This window comes from Salmo salar, chromosome 27, assembly GCF_965601325.2.
Source record: "Salmo salar chromosome 27, fSalSal1, whole genome shotgun sequence".
NCBI classification, from domain to species: Eukaryota; Metazoa; Chordata; class Actinopteri; order Salmoniformes; family Salmonidae; genus Salmo; species Salmo salar.
Genome location: NC_138317.1, coordinates 7,540,720 through 7,559,730, shown reverse-complemented (window position 1 = coordinate 7,559,730; position 19,011 = coordinate 7,540,720). Strand labels below are relative to the sequence as shown.

Here is a 19,011-nt window from a genome sequence, read left to right as displayed (position 1 = left end):
TTTCAGGTTATGTCGATAAAAGACTTTACTGTGGATATAGATACTTTTGTACCTTTTTCCTCCAGCATCTTCAAGGTCCTTTGTTGTTCTGGGATTGATTTGTACTTTTCTCACCAAAGTACGTTCATCTCTAGGAGACAGAACGCGTCTCCTTCCTGAGTGGTATGACGGCTGCGTGGTCCCATGGTGTTTATACTTGCGCACTATTGTTTGTACAGATAAACGTCGTACCTTCAGGCGTTTGGAAATTGCTCCTAAGGATGAACCAGACTTGTGGAGGTCTACAATTGTTTTTCTGAGGTCTTGGCTGATTTCTTTTTATTTTCCCATAATGTCAAGCAAGCAAAGAGGCACTGAGTTTGAAGGTAGGCCTTGAAATGCATCCACAGGTACACCTCCAATTGACTCAAATGATGTCAATTAGCCTATCAGAAGCTTCTAAAGCCATGACATAATTTTCTGGAATTTTTCCAAGTTGTTTAAAGGCACAGTCAACTTAGTAAACTTCTGACCCACTGGAATTGTGATACAGTGAATTATAAGTAAAATAATCTGTCTGTAAACAATTGTTGGAAAAATTACTTGTGTCATGCAGAAAGTAGATGTCCTAACCAACTTGCCAAAACTATAGTTTGTTAACAAGAAATTTGTGGAGTGGTTGAAAAACGAGTTTTAATGACTCCAACCTAAGTGTATGTAAACTTCCGACTTCAACTGTATATGAGCAGTAGATGAGAATGTAGTATCAGTAGACAAAACATGAACCTGAACTAATAAGTTACTGTTCTCTCTTTTCAGCTATGTGACAGCCTCAAGAATTATGCTCCTGTGTAATGGTCTGCAGCGAGTCACAGCCAGCCGCCAGAGAGAAGCAAATGTAACCACAGGACATGTGACAGAGTTGATGGACACCCTATGTTCATCAATGGACAAAAAGTTCCATGAATGGAATATAATCACGTGCTATCAGAAACCGCTGCACTTGACCCCAGGTTTAAGAAGTTAGCCTTCAGTGATGCCAGAACGATTTATGAGGCTGTTCAAAGAATAACCTCAGCAGCAGGGAGGGACAGCCCCAGCAGTCAGCTGGCTCAGGCACCTGGGCAACAAGAAGAGGGATCAGATGGAGCAGAAGCACCAGCAGTAGTGCCACAAACTTCTGCTGGTTGGATGCTGTTTGACGAGAGCGCAACTGGGGTTGCAGCTCCGACGGAATCCCTCAGCAGATGCCATAATGGAGGTCCGATCCTATTTGGAGGAGCCCCTCCAAAGATCTGCAGATCCTCTGAGCTGGTGGAAGAACAAGAGAGAAGAAACCGCACAAGCCCCTCGAAAGTGAGGCAGCTTGCATTTCTGAATGCAAATCTCTCATAAAAGCAAAATATGGTCAGCATTGCTGTGTGCTGCTGGTTATAACATGGCAATAAAGAAGAGAGAGAAAAGAGGGACCAGTTTAATGTTTTAAGTGGAATGCTGCAGTTTTGCACATTGTTATTTATTTTTCTTTGATATGGTGCAATATTCTATTATGTTGTTCAGATTGTATTCGTTTTGAATTGTTACATTTATATGCACTTTGTTTATATACATTAAAAAAGTTATACTTTATGCACATGTGTAATAGCATCCTTCTTTTTACATTTATTTCAATTTGTGGGATGCTGCAGTTATGCAAATTATTTATTTTTCTTTGTGGTGCAATATTCTATTATGCTGTTCAGATTGTATTCGTTTTGAATGGTTAGAGTTATATTCACTTTGTTTATACATTTAAAAAGTTATACTTTAAATGCAAATGTTTAATATGATTATTTTTCATAACAAACCAATGCATTTGTACATGCATTGTGGTTAAGGTAGAGTATAATTTAATTTAATAATTTAATTAGAATTGTTTTAACCCCAATCATAGTCAAACTGTCGCAAACTGTATGACTTGAAAAAATACAAAACATATTTTTTTCAGAGCCGTTTGGGAGCTGAAAGAGCCGAACGAGCTGGGTCGCTGAAAAGAGCCGGAATGCCTATCACTAGTTGTCACGGGAAGTGCTGGTCCACTCTCGTTGAAAAGAAAATGGCTAGCTGTATCGTAAAAATTCATGAAAACTAATATACGTTTTTTGGTCTTAATGTAATTTTAGGCGTAAGGTTAGCAGTGTGGTTAATGTTTGCTTTAAAATCAAAATTTAAGAAGATAAATTGTAGAAATAGGCGGGGTTTATGACTTTGTGGCTATGTAACTACTGACGCTCGTTTAAAACAAGCTAACAAAGTAAACATACCAACGTTAGCTAGCTGGCTTGCTAGCCAATATAGAATGAATGACCGGTTATTGAGTGCCTAGTTACTCCACAACATATAGTAAGGGGAAAAGATATCTACAGTAGTAGCAGGTAAGGAAACACTAAACTAACGTCGAGTTTACTGTGTTTTAGCAGGCAGGTCACAAACGACGCCTAGCTAGCTAACGGCCTGTGGCTAGTAGGGGGGCAATAAGCTAGCTAGCGAGGTACTCCTAGCTGGGTAACGTTAGCTATGACAGAGGTTGGATACACAATAACATTACCGTTTGCGAAATTTAGAACCTGCACAATTGACCTTAGCAAATGATGCTAGTGCTAACTAGCAAACGTTAGCTAGTAACGTTAACAGCAGCAGCAGTAGTATTACGTTAGCTTTATAGTCACATAAAACAATGATATATATAGTTAACTAGTAGCTAACGTTAGGTCGAAAAACAATGTATGATTATCTTCAACCTAGGCTTGTAAGCGCTTGATTTAATTTTTTGGCCATAGAGAACCATTTCATATAGCTGATTTCAGCTACTCGTTGTGACCTGCCTGACAAACCTTGAAAACAAAACGAGCGAACAATGACTTCACCTACTCTAACATCAATTAATAATCACAGGGAATATTGGGTGTCAAGCCGGGATATGGGAGCTGTTGTGCTTTTACTCTTTGACGTATAGTCAGACACCATCATGCCTCTTGTACAGCCATGGGGGTCTCTCGCTTGCTCTTGCTCTCTGGTCTGAATTTGGCCAGTATGACTGTAGCTGGAGAAATGTCCAGACCCCAGAAAGTGCCACGTTTCCCTTTGGTTGATCCAGATGCTAAATGTTCCCTTTTTAAAATATTTGTATTTTTATTATTGCAGAATTTCAAGAGTCCTCTTCATGTCTCTCCTATAGGCTCCACGGTAGCTAAGATGGAGGTGCTGTGTTTCCGGTTGCCGGGTCACGGTGACGACACCCTGAAGAGCATGAACTCCCTGAGGTCCAGGCAGCAGTTTTGTGACATCACTATAGTGGCCAGCGGCAGGCAGACGTTCCGGGGACACAAAGTGGTCCTTGCTGCCTGCTCCCCCTTCCTTAGGGACCAGTTCCTGCTCAACCCCTCCTCTGAACTGCAGGTGGGTGCCAGGGAAAGCCACTGTGTTACACACTATTTGGGTTATGTTTGATAAATGTTGTGTCAACTTCAGATGTACTAGCCCCTGACAGACACTTCTTGTCACATACCCTTTCAATGATCTGACTGTTTTAATAGGCATATCTTTGAGCCTGGGAAGTTCTCAAATGTTGCATCATGCCAGCTGTGGTTCCAGTCCTATGCCTCATTATGGTAGATTCTATCACAAGTCTTGCAGGATATGACACTAATGGCTTACACGATTGATCATAAGAAAAATACACTACATGACCAAAAGTATATGGACAACGGCTTGTTGGAACATCTTATTTCAAAATCATGGGAGTTGGTCCCCCCCCTTTGCTGCTCAAACAGCCTCCACTCTTTAGGGAGGCTTTCTACTAGATGTTGGAACATTTCTGCGGGGACTTGCTTCCATTCAGCCACAACAGCATTAGTGAGGTCGGGCACTGATGTTGGGCGATTAGGCCTGGCTCGCAGTTGGTGTTGAAGTCAGGGCTCTGTGTAGGCCAGTCAAGTTCTTCCACACTGATCTCGACAAACAAAATTGGACCTCTCATTGTCATGCTGAAACAGGAAAGGGCCTTCCTCAAACTGTTGCTGCAAAGTTGGAAGCATAGAATTGTCTAGAATGTCATTGTATGCTGTAGCGTTAAGATTTTCCTTCATTGGAACTAAGGGGCCTAACCCGAACCATGAAAAACAGTCCCAGACCATTATTCCTCCTCCACCAAACTTTACAGTTGGCACTGCATTCGTGCAGGTAGTTGTTCTGGCATCCGCCAAACCCAGATTCGCCCGTCGGACTGCCAGACGGTGAAGCGTGATTCATCACTCCAGAGAAAGCGTTTCCATTGCTCCAGAGTCCAATGGCAGTGAGCTTTACACCACGCCAGCCGATGCTTGGTGCTGCGCATAATGATCTTAGGCTTATGTGGAACTGCTCAGCCATGGACACCCATTTCATGAAGCTCCCAACGAAGTTATTGTGCAGACGTTGCTTCCAGAGGCAGTTTGGAACTCAGTAGTGAGTGTTTCAACCGAGAACAGACAATTTTTTACGCACTACGTGCTTCACCGCTTGGCAGTCCCATTCTGTGAGCTTGTATGGCCTACCACTTTGCGGCTGAGCTGTTGTAGCTCCTAGATGTTTCCACTTAACATAATTTCCAATAACAGCACTTCCAGTTGACCGCGGCAGCTCGAACAGGGCAGAAATTTGACGAATTCACTTGTTGGAAAGGTGACATCCTATGACGGTGCCATTTGGAAAGTCACTGCGCCCTTCAGTAAGGCCAGTCTACTGCCAATGTCTATGGAGATTGCATTTGAAGGGGTGTCCACATACTTTTTTGTATATATAGTGTATCTGAGACGTAACAGCAAAATATCTGTTTGGTGTGTTTTTTCCCCCCCCTATTTTGCCCTCTAGGTGTCAGTCCTTCACAGCTCCTCGGTGGTATGTGAGCTGCTCCAGTCCTGTTACACCGGTGTGCTGCAGTTCAGCCCCAAGGAGATAGTGAATTACCTGACGGCCGCTAGCTACCTGCAGATGGAGCATGTTGTGGAGAAGTGCCGGGGAGCCCTGGGCAAGTACATGCAGCCAAAGAACCCCAGCTCACCAAAGGTTAGTTACTTATTTTGGTTAGTGTATAGTCAAAGGCACCCTATTGAAATAATTGTTTGAAATCACAACGTAAAATGTTATTATACCGTGCTTCAATTGTTGAAGGCAAATAATTACTGAACTTATTTATCAAAGGCTGGATTGTTTTTACCTGTGAAGATGTTGAACTGACTCGTCTTCATTCTTTTTCTCTCCACCGCTCATTTTCAGATCAAGTCAGAAGAGAGCCAATCGATGCCAGTGACAGTCAGTGGCAGCCACTCCCTTATGTCAACCTCTGCTGATCATTCCTCACTGCAGCCTCACAGCCCTGTACAGTCTCAGGCTGATGACCATACAGACTCAAACACTAAGACAGATGTACAACACGATGATGACCCTAACACAATGGATGAGATCAAAGTAAGGCAATTCAGGAACAACACTTACCACTGCATCCATCTGTACATTTTTTGTTGAGTATTTGAATGCTTTTTTTGTTGTAAAAATATAGTTTACCAAGTTATATGAGTAATTTCCAAATACTTATTTCAAAAACATTTAACCAAGGTATTTACAAATAGTATGCAGTGCATTTGAGGATTTTCAACTACTTGTCTTTTCAAATAAAATATATATCTGAATAAATACTTTGATCAAATGTATGTGAAAGTAGTTGAGATTTTAAATAGTATTTGAACCCAGGTCTGGTAGCACACTCAAATCAGTCTCATGTTGTTCCAGGTGAGAGTAACAGAGGAGGGCAGGGAGGATTATGACATGTTCCGGATCTGCATCGAGGATGAGCAGGAGCCGGAAGAGAGGCGAGAGGCAGAGGAAGGCGGAGAGGAAGCCACAGAGGGGCATCAGGGGTGCCAGTACCAAGATACGGACAGTGTCATAGTGGGAGGGGGCAGGGGTGATGATATGGCCCCAGCTGAAATGGCCATCCGCAACAGCGGCTTCGAGAGGGAGGGGCTCCAAGGGTGGAGGCGTAGACTCACCGACTCACCCAAAGTGGGCCGGGGGAGGGGGAGGGGCTTCAAGAGGAAGCGTGGCTCGTACCGCGAGAGGGAGAGGAGGCCTCTGGGTATGCAATACCAGGAGGCATGGCGTCTACCCACCGGGGCGGAGATGATGCAGGGCTTCGGCCTGGACTTCAGCCAGGAAGCCATGAGGTCAGCGTTCCTCTCGGGGGGCGATCTCCCACGGCTAGACTACGGGATGGGGGAGGTTCAGGGAGAGGAGCTGGTGCCCCGGGACGGGAATGGTCAGGCTCACTACAACCTGGACGACCCCAGCGGTGATGGAGGTGAAGGTAACATGGGGATGGCGGCTGTGCCAACAGGTGGTGACGGGGCGGGGGATGAGTCTGTGGCCGTGGTGGGCTCCACCTCCAGCACAGCGGGGCCGGTGGCATGCGAGCAATGCGGCCTGACCTTCCCCTCGGCCCACTCCCTGGCCGTCCACACGCGCGCCACCCACTTGCTGTACGTGTGCCCCTGCTGCGGCAAACACTTCAACCACTCCAGCAACCTCAACCGTCACATGACCGTGCACCGCGGTGCCAAGGTCCACCGCTGCCCCCTCTGCGACAAGACATTCACGCAGAAGTCCACGCTGTGCGATCACATGAACCTACACAGCGGTGAGCGGCCTCACTGCTGCGCCTACTGCCACTCGCGCTTTGCCCACAAGCCGGCGCTGCGGCGCCACCTCAAGGAGCAGCATGGGAAGACGACCGCTCAGAACAGCCTGGAGGCACAGGCCGAGATGGAGCGAGTGGCAGGGCCAGGGGAAGGAGAGGGAGACACTCAGGACAGATTTGACTTTTGAAAAGGACACTGGAACAGGGAGGGGGGAGGAGATGCTCCCTTACCCCTCCTCTCAGCCAAAATGTACACTCATTGACTAAGCGTTGCAGTTGGAGGTACAGGGGGTTTATTCAAGCAAGCGGCTGTGTGCTTACCTTCTGCTCTAATTGCCAAAAGAGTGGTTTGGAGTGTGCCTTTGAGTTTGTGGGTTGGAAACGAGGTTGTGTGTGCTGGAGGGACCTACTAAGATCTTGAAAGGGAAAACCCCTACTTTTAGACCTGGGGTGCACAACTCCGGTCCTCCTCACGGGCTGAAGTGTATGCTGGTTTGAAGCTCTGGCCAGTCAATGACATGGCTTGATTATTTCTCTTAATTATTTAATTGAAGGGGGGGAAACGATGACCTACTGTACAGCACCGTGGCTCTGGAGGACTGGAGTTGTGCACACCTCAGTTTTAGACCTTATTGTCTCATTTGTAACTCACTGGCTGACCAATAAAATATTTTACATTTGTGTATTTGAAGGTGAGGTTCTTGTTAAACGTTGGATGTTGGTATGTACCAGCTGATTTGTAATGTGTAATAGTTACAAACATTTATTTGTAACAATGTGTACTTAAGTGTAAGACAGTATATTTAAAGAGGTACCCAAAATAAAGTAGGCTGCCATTCCATAATCATGCTCATCACAAAAGGACAAATAGTAAGAGACCTACACTTTGTGCAATGCGCGTTTACTCAGGACTCGAGACACTATTCTGTAAATGTGCACAAAATGGCATGTGACTTGGTGTGCTCAGCTGACATGTTAATATACAGTGCATTGGGAAAGTGTTCAGAACCCTTCACTTTGTCCACATTTTGTTACAGCTTTATACATCTCTGCACTGTATCGTGCTAAACCAAAGGAAACAGACAAATCGATGCATGTGAGAGGTAAGTGGATGTCATGGCCTACAGCTATGAGACAATAGTGTATGTTATTACATTGATACAGTGCCAAATCTAATTCGATCCTTTGATTCAAAGCAAGACCGCATCAGACAACCAGATGGACAAATGTATTGACGTGATTTATTGAGCTCCACAAAACAATGAAACCCCTGGTTGCAAGATCAAACCACAATCTCTGTTCACATGGTCATTGCCATTACACATCCTGGCCATGAATGAAATGTAGCATCTACTCAGAACTGACACATGGTGCCGTATCGCGCTAACAGGCAATCAACAACACAAAATGCAATATAGAAAATGCATACAAAGCTAATTCGTTGATTCTTACAGATCTCCAATGTGGCACGCCTCTTAGCTCATAGGAAATCCTCACTGTACACAACCTGGTTTCTCTTGTCTCTGTAGGAACCTTTGGCACTGTTCTGCACAGCTGTGAGGGGAAAGAGAGAAAGTATACATGAATCCAGAGTTGACACTTCCTGTCATACACTGCTTGTTAGTCCGATCTGTGTTTGACTAGAACTGATATTTACCCAGAGTGGCCCAAACAGATTTGCCGGTGGCTGCCTCCAGCATGGGCTGCTTCCTGGCAATGCTGACTTTGATGGGGACGTCTCCCACCGTGCTTCCATTCAACTGGGAGAAGAAAGGTGTATAGATGATTGGTTTTACACTATAATGCCTTAAGTTGGGACAGGGAGCTAGAGCTATACTGACCTCTGCTACAGCTTGGTCTGCAGACTCCATCTTCTCAAAGGTGATGAATGCACAGCTAGAAAGAGAAAGACAAGGCTGTGTTCATTATGCACCAAACAGAACAAAACAGTGAGGGACTTACTGGACGAGTTTTAGTTTAACTGCAAAACAATTTAAAACACTGAACATTTTCAGTTTTGGATGCTCTCCCAATCACACACCCACAAGGACATAAAAGTAATGTAGCCGTACTTGCGTGGGGAATCCATGGACAGGTCAATGATGGTGCCGTGTTGGGAGAAGGCTGAACGCAGGTTGTCCTCCACAAGGCCAGTTCCATACACGTACACTGTGTTCCCCTTCCTCACCCCCCTCCGCTCCGGGTACGAGTCTGATCCTGAGAGGGGGAAAGAGAGAAGGGAGAAGAAAAACTGTTCCATTATTCCATCCTTGAATTTGTATTTTGAGCTAAACATCCTTTTAAGAATGCCAATGATAAGACACATGAAAAGACAGAAGTCCAGTAAACGAACACTCACGTCTGAACGGTCCGTCTCGCTCCCGTGACTCTCTGTCTCCTCCCCTTTCCCGGTCTCCGTCCTGGCTCCTGTCTCTCTCGCGGTCACGCGGCTCTCTGTCCCTGCCCCGGTCGCCGCTGCCCCGGTCTCTCTCTCTGTCCCGGTCTCTCTCTCTGTCGCGCTCCCTTTCTCTGTCCATCTCTCGGTCTCCTCGGTCTCTCTCTCGCTCCATGTCTCTGCTGGTGGAAAGGCCGCCACTTCCCTCCTCCTCGTCACGAGCCGCCCGGTCACCTGGAGTGACGAAGCTGTTAGAGATCGAGATGTTAAACCGCCTTATACAGAGAACCAGCGTCTATTATTCATCAGAGCTTTTAGGCTTACCTCTCGTACAAAGATTTTCTGTGGGCTCTTTTGCCAGCCTGGAGTAGAAATTAAAATTTAAAAGCAACAGCATCAGTTGTATATTTCCCCCCAAAAAAATATCCAAGTCACTGGTTCTGTGGCCACAATACAGGCAGACAGCATTGGTAAAATACTGTAAATGCATGCCATTTTGTAGGTAGAGTTCATCAATTCATTGGCTGATTTTACATGGGATGTCATATAATTCTAATTTTACCTCAGAAAGTTCCTCATCAGTGGACATGCTCCTTTGGAATGGTTGGAAAGCCACAGGGCCTGGGACTTTCTCTGGATCCTGGTAAACAGAAAGAGAAAATATAACAAATCATTACTAAACCATAAATTGATACGTTTGAGTTCCATCACAGACTAGTTTGTGTCAGATTCAAAAGGCATTTGCAACTCTGTCAGCTTTAAACATGATTATTATTATTATTATTATTATTATGTATATAAATTGTTGTATCAATAATTTATTCTATGATCAAGTCACATTACACATCCTTGCATATTGCATTTTGTATCTCACCTTGAGCTTGATCTCTAGCGTTCTAGAGCGCTTGAAGCCAGAGTTCTTGTTCTCTGACTTGATGGCGCTGATGGCTCCAGACTTGATAAGCATCTTTGCCTGCTCTGTAGCTGTCGCTGTATCTAGCACCGGCTGGTCTGACAAAGCTAGGAGGGAGAGAGTAGATGCAACATAATCAACTGTGACAAAGTATCTGCTTAGTAATACAGTTTAAAAAAGTGAAGACAAAGCCACATACTTCGCTTCAATCCACTCTGATTGGTCTGGCTGGTTGAACTCTGCTGCTTCTTCAAAGCCAGCAGTGCCTTTTTCTAGAGGTGTGAGGATAGAGGGAGAGAAAGAGACAATAAGAGGTGTAAACACTAAGGCCAATCGGAGTTTGGTATTTCAACATTATGAGTGTGATGATGATGACTGACCGGTGAATTTAAAAAAGACCTAGGACTACTCCTGATCACATCTGCAAATGTGGGGGCAGTGACACATCTCATTGTCAGAAGCAGGATATGGATACATAGATTTCTCTCTAGTCAAGTGAGGAGATTCTTAAAGTTTTTCACCTTTTTCTTGAGTTTGGCATATTTCTTCTGCAGAGACTCCTCTTCCTCTGTCAAAGAGCTTGGGAACACCACCATGTCGAACCCAGCTGGAAAGTATTGTGAAAAAGGAATGGACAACCAGAATAGTGGACATATTTGCACAACACAATGAATACCAATATACAAGTGTGGTTGAATTCAACTCTCTAATGCAATTGCATAAACTCAAAAACTACTATTTACACTTTGTTCACGACCAAATAGATTTCTGTTTCTACATTCTGCATGCATCTGACAACATTTTAAAACCTTACGTTAGCTTGTTAGCTGGTTGGTTGGCTAGCTACCAATTAACATTAGCTGCTACTACTAGCCATCTACATTGTGTTACACAGGGCAGTGGAAAGTATATAATTGCTTATCAACAATATGGCAATGCAGCTTTCAGACTACAACAATAAACAAAATATACTACATTGACACTATTGTATTTAGAAATGTCATTATTTTGTTACCTCTGTCACGTTACTATAGCTAGTTGTAATCACACCCATTCACGAACACAAAAACACAGGCGCATGAAAATGACGTCAACAGTTGTTAGTGCGCATGAATAAGAAAAATCACTATTCAACTTGCTAAAATTTATGGAATAAGTAAATTATAAGGAATGCATGGCCTACACTTGACAACATTTAGTAAGAGAATGTATTAATATTGAGATATATATCGTATTACATATGGCAATTTGACCTACTTCCGCCTACCAATCTTTGCCATTTCCGAATAGACAGTGAACTGCTGCACCAACTTTCATCTGCGGTGGAGAAATGGAAATAATAGGTGAAGGAGATTTAGATAATATCAGATAATATGTACAGATAATGAATTAGGCATACGGTTATGGCCATTGCTGTAAGCTTTGCTTTAAAGTAACTTGCTAGCAATACAGTTTACTGGCGAATATAACAACTTGGGTTAGCCTAGCTAACGTTAGCTAGCCAGCTCAGCTCTCATTCAAGTTGCAGAAATGTAACGTTAGTCCCTCTCAACATGCGGAACGTGTTATGAGCAGAATCTTATCAGCTAAAGCAGTAAATGATGACATTGCAATATATGTTTATATGATTCAATATCTACAATGGAGGACAGTCCATAGAAACTAGGCTATTCATCTCAATCCCATGTCTCTCTCCATAGATCTTCCCCCTGTAGGCCCCACAGATCTCCCGCTATCCCTGCTGGAGATGGGTTGCTCTGGCAGGTTTGAGCTCATCACACATCCACAGCCCAATAACCAGACCCTGTATCCACAAAGCACGGTCAGTATGACTCACATCAAATTATATTTGTCACATGTGCAGAATACAACATGTGTAGTCCTTACAGTGAAATGCTTACTTACAAGCCCTTAACCAACAATGCAGTTTTAAGAAAATACAAAAAAGTAAGAGATAAGAATAACAAATAATTAAAGAGCAGCAGTAAATAACAATAGCGGTGCTATATATAGGGGGTACCGGTACAGAGTCAATGTGTGGGGGTAATATGTGCATGTAGGTAGAGTTATTAAAGTGACTGCATAAATAATAACAGAGTAGCAGCAGTGTAGAAAAGGGGGGGATGCAAATAGTATGACTAGCCATTTGATTAGATGCTCAGGAGTCTTATGGCTTGGAGTTAGAAGCTGTTTAGAAGCCTCTTGGACCTAGACTTGACACTCCGGTACCGCTTTCCGTGTGGTAGCAGAGAGAACAGTCTCTGATTAGGGTGGCTGGAGTCTTTAACAATTTTAGGGCCTTCCTCTGACACCGCCTGGTATAGAGGTCCTGGATGGCAGGAAGCTTGGCCACAGTGATGTACTGGGCCGTACGCACTACCCTCTGTAGTGCCTTGCGGTCGGCGGCCGAGCAGTTGCCATACCAGGCAGGGATGCAACCAGTCAGGATGCTCTCGATGGTGCAGTTGTCTCAGTCTGTGGTTGGATTCTTATCTGAAAACTCTCCCCGCCATTTCTACAGATATGAAATGACTGCTTAAAGTATGCACGCAATATATTGCATATCTCCATCTACCTCTACTTGTCTAAGTTACCTACAGTAGGTGTCACCTACCTATCCTAGGTCCTTAAGAACCGCAAAGGCCCGCCATCAAGTTTAAAGGAAAGGAGCAAACTTCAGTTTGGAAAGCATCCTGTGTTTACATAGGATCTACATCTCCTATCTAATCTCTCCAGCCTATTATCTCCCTTATGTGTTTCAATCATTCATTTATCTACAGCTCCCCCATGGACTCCCTCCCACCAGTGTGGGCCTGGAGACAGAGGTAGAGAAGCGCTTCCTACGCGACCCTGCCTGGCTTCCCATACACGATACCGACGCTGCCTTCCACAGGTTTCTGAAGTGAGTCTGCTTACAGTGCCTTCAAGTATTCATACCCAAGGGCTTAATCCACATTTTGTTGTGTTACAGTCTGAATTCAAAATGGATGACGTTTCTTTTTTTAATATATTTTTTCCATGTACACACAATACTCCATAATGACGAAATGAAAACATGTTTAATTTTTTTGAAAGAAATATATTGAAAATTAAATACAGAAATATTGAACATACATATTCACACCCCGGAGTCAATACACGTTAGAATCACCTTTGGCAGTGATTACAGCTGTGAGTCTTTCTGGTTAAGTCTCTAAATACTTTACACACCTGGATTGTACAATATCTGCACATTATTCTGTTTAAAATTCTTCAAGCTCTGTCAAGTTGGTTGTTGATCATTGCTAGACAGCCATTTTCAAGTTTTGACATAGATTTTAAAGTAGATTCAAGTCAAAACTGTAACTAGGCCACTTAGGAACATTCAATGTAATCTTGGTAAGCAACTCTTTTCATGACGTAGTAGGCTGACCAGGTGAAAGTATGGTCCCTTGTTGATGTCACACATTAAATCCACTTCAGTCAGTGTAGTAGTAATGGGCATTCCGGCTCTTTGGCTCAGGTCACCAAAAAGAACCGTCTCTTTTGGCTCCCAAACGGCTCTTTAAAAAAAATATGTTTTGTATTTTTTCAAGTCAAACAGTTTGCGATAGTTTGACTATGATTGGGGTTAAAACAATTCTAATTAAATTGTTAAATGAAATCATACTCTACCTTAACCACAATGTATTTAAAAATGCATTGGTTTGTTATGAAAAAGAATGCTATTAAACATTTGCATTTCAAGTATAACTTTTTAATGTACACTGCTCAAAAAAATAAAGGGAACACTTAAACAACACAATGTAACTCCAAGTCAATCACACTTCTGTGAAATCAAACTGTCCACTGTCCACACCCCCAATAAAGGAGTGGTTCGGCAGGTGGTGACCACAGACCACTTCTCAGTTCTTATGCTTCCTGGCTGATGTTTAGGTCACTTTTGAATGCTGGCGGTGCTTTCACTCTAGTGGTAGCATGAGACGGAGTCTACAACCCACACAAGTGGCTCAGGTAGTGCAGCTCATCCAGGATGGCACATCAATGCAAGCTGTGGCAAGAAGGTCTGCTGTGTCTGTCAGCGTAGTGTCCAGAGCATGGAGGCGCTACCAGGAGACATATGTGCATATAAATCTAACCATTCAAAACGAATACAATCTGAACAGCATAATAGAATATTGCACCATATCAAAGAAAAATAAATAACAATGTGCAAAACTGCAGCATCCCACTTAAAACATTAAACTGGTCCCTCTTTTCTCTCTTCTTTATTGCCATGTTATAACCAGCAGCACACAGCAATGCTGACCATATTTTCTTTTTATGAGAGATTTGCATTCAGAAATGCAAGCTGCCTCACTTTCGAGGGGCTGATGCGGTTTCTTCTCTCAGTAATTATTTGTCCCATTTTCGAGAAGACCCTCTCAGAGGGAACGGATGTGGCCACTATGCAGAGTCTCGCTGTCATGACTTTAGTAAGCCGTAGGTAGACAGAGGCCTTGTTCTTCCACCAGCTCAGTGGAGGAGGGGCTCCTCCAAATAGGATCGGACCTCCATTATGGCATCTGCTGAGGGATTCCTTCGAGGCTGTATCCCCAGTTGCTCTCTCGTCAAACAGCATCCAAACAGCAGACGTTTGTGGCACTGGTGCTTCTTCTCTATCTGATACCCTCTTCTTCCTGGTGCCTATATTATTTAAGTACATTTGTCGTTCTTTGAATTAGTTAATTCTATTAATTTAAATCTTTTGATTATTCATATCTTAATTTTTATTTATTTTTATGAATAGATTCGGCACTTCTGATATGCGAGCCGGCTCCCAACGTTTACCTACAAGAGCCATCTCTTAGAGCCGTGAACGGCCCATCACTACAGTGTAGATTAATGATTAAATAATGATTTTTAAGCCTTGAGACAATTGAGACATGGATTGTGTATGTGTGCCATTCAGAGGGGGAATTGGCAAGACACAAGATTTGTGCATTTGAACGGGGTATGGTAGTAGGTGCCAGGTGCTCCAGTTTGTGCCAAGAACTGCAATGCTGCTGGGGTTTTCACACTCAACAGTTTCCTGTGTGTATCAAGAATGGTCCACCACTCAAAGGTCATCCAGCCAACTTGACACAACTGTGGGAAGTATTGGAGTCAACAATTGAGGCTGTTCTGAGGGCAAAAGTGAAGGTGTTCTTAACTCAATATTAGGAAGGTGTTCTTCATGTTTTGTACAATCAGTATATTTGTAGCCTTGTGTTTTAGGTTATTGTCCAGCTGAAAGGGGCATTTGTCTCCCAGTGTCTGTTGGAAAGCAGACTGAACCAGGTTTTACTCTAGAATTTTGCCTGTGCTTAGCTCTATTCCGTTTTCTTTTTATCCTGCAAAAACTCCCTAGTTCTTGCCGATGACAAGCATACTCATAGCATGATGCAGCCCCTACCATTGATGTGTTGTGTTGGATTTGCCCCAAACATAACGTTTTGTATTTAGGACATTTGACACTTTTTGCTACTTTTGTAGTTTTACTTTAGAGCTATAATGCAAACAGGACGCATGCTTGTTTTATTCTGTACAGGCTTCCTTCTTTTCACTCATTTAGGTTAGTATTGTGTAGTAATTACAATGTGTTGCTCCATCATTAGTTGTCTCCTATCACAGCCATTAAACTCTAACTGTTTTAAAGTTACCACTGGCTTCATGGTGAAATCCCTGCGCGGTTTCCTTCCTCTCCAGCAACTGAGTTAGGAAGGAAGCCTGTATCTTTGTAGTGACTGTGTGTATTGATACACCATCCAAAGTGTAATTAATAACTTCACCATGCTCAAAGGGATATTCAATATCTGCTTTTTATATTTTTTTCCCCATCTACCAATAGGTGTCCTTCTTTGCGAGGCATTGGAAACCATCTCTGGTCTTTTTGTTGAATCTGTTATGTTTGAAATTCAATGCTTGACTGCGGGACCTTACAGATAATTGTAAGTGTGGGGTACAGAGATGAGGTAGTCATTCAAAAATAATGTTAAACACTATTATTGCTCACAGAGAGACACTGTACATTTCTTATTAGGGTTTTGCTTGTTTACTTTTTATTGCTTTGATGCCATATAAATCTCACTTGGAAAGTGGTGTTGAAGGGGAATTCAGTGGTCCAAATGAGGCTATGCACCTGTAGTGAAATACTGTTGTACCACATGGTCACAGAATTAATTTGCGGTAACAGACTTGTTTTTCTCTAGGCTGACTGAGCGAGACGTTCATGTGGACTCTCTTCTCCATTGCTCTTCGTCTCCTCTACACTCTGGCATCTCAGTAGTCAGAGATCCAACGACAGGAATGCTTTTGGACTTCACTGAGGTACATGCTATTGTCAGCTGTAATTAAGCTATGCTGTCTTAGTCTGTGTGTCTTAATAATACCGCTATGATCATAATGTGACTCATTGGGAACATTCAGAATTGTAGCACTTCCCTGAGTGATCTATTAATCTTATTAAAAGGTCTACTTCTTTTCATACACTTGCTACACATTTTACAACCCAGTGTCATTAAATCTCCTTCTCACTCTCTGTCCAGGTGTTACTGGGAGACACAGGCATCTCTGCTAAGAATTCTATGTCCCTGCAGCGCCCACCAAACCCTAATCCCTCTGAGAGCCTCCGAGGAAGCAACACCAACTACCCCTTTCTGCCTGGTGGGTCTGAGTCCTCACCTAAATATATTATCAGATCCATATATACTACATGACCAATATGGAGTTGGTCCCCCATTTGCTGCTATAACAGCCTCCACTCTTCTGGGAAGGCTTTCCACTGGATGTTGGATGCACAGAATCGTCTAGAATGTCATTGTATGCTGTAGCGTGTCCCTTCACTGGAACTAAGGGGCCTAGCCTGAACCATGAAAAACAGCCCCAGACCATTATTCCACCTCCACCAAACTTTACAATTGGCACTATGTATTTGGGCAGGTAACGCTCTCCTGGCATCCACCAAACCCAGATTCATCTGTCAGATGGCCAGATGGTGAAATGTGATCCATCACTCCAGAGAAGGCGTTTCCACTGCTCCAGTGTCCAATGGCGGCGAGCTTTACACCAGTCCAGCCAATGCTGCTTGGCATTGCATATGGTGATCTTAGGCTTGTGTGCGGGTGCCCGGCCATGGAAACCCATTTCATGAAGCTCCCAACGAACAGTTCTTGTGCTGATGTTTCTTCCAGAGGCAGTTTGGAACTCGGTAGTGAGTGTTGCAACCGAGGACAGATGATTTTTACGCACTTCAGCACTCTACGGTCCCATTCTGTGAGCTTGTGTGGCCTTCCACTTCGCGGCTGAGCCGCTGTTGCTCCTTGACGTTTCTTCTTCACAATAACAGCACTTACAGTTGACCGGGGCAGCTCTAGCAGGGCAGAAATCTGACGAACTGACTTGTTGGATGGAATGGTGGCATCCTATGATTGTGCCACATTGAAAGTCGCTGAGTTCTTCAGTAAGGGCCATTCTACTGCCAATATTTGTCTATGGAGATTGCATGGCTGTGTGCTCGATTTTCTAGACCTGTCAGCAACGGGTGTGGCTGAAATAGCGGAATCCACAAATTTTAAGGGGTGTCCACATACTTTTGTATGTATAGCGTATATTCATATATGTATATATGGCTCTGAAATATATAATAAATATTTGTCGTAAGTTAAGTCGTGCCTTTAGTCAATTATAGAGAAATATTTCTATTCTATCTTGTTTACATAGGTGGTATGGACGAGCTGACACTGGAGCAACTCAAGACGAAATCCGAGCTGGAGGAAGACATAGACTTTGAGAACGGTGAATTTACCTTTTATTATGGAGTTGAAATGGTGGAGGGGCAATGGTCTTCCATACAAAAGGCTGCCTGTGCACAGGGAGGCGGGTTAGTGTGAGGCGGGATGCTTACTTTACAATGAAAATGCAGACTGAAAGGACCTTTGAAATAACAAACACTGTGTGCTGTTCCTGGGAACCAAATGGCTCTCTTCAAAAATCGGAATACAGATTTAAGTGATTACAGATCTTTTTGTGATTGAGTACATGTTTCTTGCTTGTGTCGTGATGTTTGTGTAAGTAACATATCTATTTCCCTTTACTTCAGGGTTACTCACAGTGCCACCTGGACTTAAAGTTGGGATGGACTTCAGTGACAAAGGTTTGAATGGACATGCACTACGTGACCAAAAGTATGTGGACACCTGCTCGTCGAACATCTCATTCCAAAATCATGGGCATTAATATGGAGTTGGTCTCCCCTTTGCTGCTATAACAGCATCCCCTCTTCTGGGAAGGCTTTCTACTGGATGTTGGAACATTGCTGCGGAGACTTGCTTCCATTCAGCCACAAGAGCATTGGTGAGGTCGGGCACTGATGTTGGGCGATTAGGCTTGGCTCGCAGTCGGCGTTCCAATTCATCGCAGAAGTGTTCGATGGGGATGAGTCCAGGGCTTTGTGCAGGCCAGTCAAGTTCTTCCACCAAAACCATTTCTGTATGGACCTCGCTTTGTGCACAGGAGCAGTGTGATGCTGAAACAGGAAAGGGCCTTACCTAAACTGATACCACAAAGTTGGAAGCACAGAATCGTCTAGAATGTCATTGTATGCTGTAGCGTTAAGATTTCCCTTCACTGGAACTAAGGGACCTAGCCCGAACTATGAAAAACAGCCCCAGACCTATTCCTCCTCCACCGAACTTTACTGTTAGCGCTACGCATTGGGGCAGGTAGCGTTCTCCTGACATCCGCCAAACCCAGATTCTTCCGTCAGACGGTGAAGCGTGATTCATCACTCCAGAGAACGCGTTTCCACTGCTCCAGAGTCCAATGGCAGCCGATGTTTGGCATGCCGCATGGTGAGCTTAGGCTTGTGTGCGGCTGCTCGGTCATGGAAATCCATTTCATGAAGCTCCCGACAAACAGTTATTGTGCTGAAGTTGCTTCCAGAGGCAGTTTGGAACTCGATAGTGAGTGTGGCAACTGAGGAAAGATGATTTTTACGCCCTACGTGCTTCAGCA

General features: G+C 43.8%; 3 protein-coding genes across 4 annotated transcripts in view; 2 read left to right on the top strand and 1 right to left on the bottom strand.

Annotated features, from left to right (window-relative positions):
- The first annotated feature begins 1,984 nt into the window (after window positions 1–1,984).
- On the top strand, window positions 1,985–7,376 carry LOC106588515 (uncharacterized). 2 transcript variants are annotated; one of them, XM_014177625.3, is made up of 5 exons: window positions 1,985–2,393; window positions 3,197–3,417; window positions 4,870–5,064; window positions 5,275–5,466; window positions 5,788–7,376. In XM_014177625.3, exons 2-5 carry the CDS (start codon window positions 3,214–3,216, stop codon window positions 6,877–6,879), a joined length of 1,683 nt encoding a protein of 560 aa, XP_014033100.3. In that variant the 5' UTR covers window positions 1,985–2,393; window positions 3,197–3,213; the 3' UTR covers window positions 6,880–7,376. The 2 variants fall into 2 exon arrangements, with proteins under 2 accessions (XP_014033100.3, XP_082826463.1); XM_082970337.1 differs by having other exon boundaries at window positions 3,163–3,417.
- A 534-nt stretch (window positions 7,377–7,910) lies between these two features.
- Window positions 7,911–11,104, bottom strand: LOC106588516 (negative elongation factor E). Its single transcript, XM_014177627.2, has 11 exons — window positions 11,015–11,104; window positions 10,521–10,606; window positions 10,199–10,271; window positions 9,961–10,106; window positions 9,649–9,726; window positions 9,411–9,448; window positions 9,051–9,334; window positions 8,764–8,908; window positions 8,533–8,587; window positions 8,349–8,451; window positions 7,911–8,245 (listed from the first exon to the last, which is right to left on the bottom strand). The coding sequence occupies exons 2-11, from the start codon at window positions 10,593–10,595 to the stop codon at window positions 8,172–8,174; spliced, it is 1,071 nt and encodes a 356-aa protein (XP_014033102.1). The 5' UTR covers window positions 10,596–10,606; window positions 11,015–11,104; the 3' UTR covers window positions 7,911–8,171.
- Window positions 11,105–11,106: 2 nt separating this feature from the next.
- Window positions 11,107–19,011, top strand: part of LOC106588514 (superkiller complex protein 2) — a 44,580-nt gene continuing 36,675 nt past the window's right edge. The window contains exons 1-7 of the mRNA XM_014177624.3: window positions 11,107–11,342; window positions 11,700–11,821; window positions 12,780–12,901; window positions 16,209–16,326; window positions 16,545–16,662; window positions 17,719–17,793; window positions 18,098–18,151. Coding sequence (XP_014033099.3) covers window positions 11,330–11,342; window positions 11,700–11,821; window positions 12,780–12,901; window positions 16,209–16,326; window positions 16,545–16,662; window positions 17,719–17,793; window positions 18,098–18,151 — 622 coding nt within the window. The 5' untranslated portion in view covers window positions 11,107–11,329. The remainder of the gene's footprint in view (window positions 11,343–11,699; window positions 11,822–12,779; window positions 12,902–16,208; window positions 16,327–16,544; window positions 16,663–17,718; window positions 17,794–18,097; window positions 18,152–19,011) is intronic.

Bases quoted from the DNA above. Each gene is read 5' to 3' on its own strand.
- LOC106588515 (XM_014177625.3), top strand. From the start codon at position 3,214: ATGGAGGTGCTGTGTTTCCGGTTGCCGGGTCACGGTGACGACACCCTG. The intron at 3,418-4,869 runs GTGGGTGCCAGG...TTTGCCCTCTAG, and splicing joins ACCCCTCCTCTGAACTGCAG to GTGTCAGTCCTTCACAGCTC. The intron at 5,467-5,787 runs GTAAGGCAATTC...ATGTTGTTCCAG, and splicing joins ACACAATGGATGAGATCAAA to GTGAGAGTAACAGAGGAGGG.
- LOC106588516 (XM_014177627.2), bottom strand. From the start codon at position 10,595: ATGGTGGTGTTCCCAAGCTCTTTGACAGAGGAAGAGGAGTCTCTGCAG. The intron at 9,727-9,960 runs GTGAGATACAAA...TCTGTTTACCAG, and splicing joins CGCTAGAGATCAAGCTCAAG to GATCCAGAGAAAGTCCCAGG. The intron at 8,588-8,763 runs GTACGGCTACAT...TTCTCTTTCTAG, and splicing joins TCCATGGATTCCCCACGCAA to CTGTGCATTCATCACCTTTG.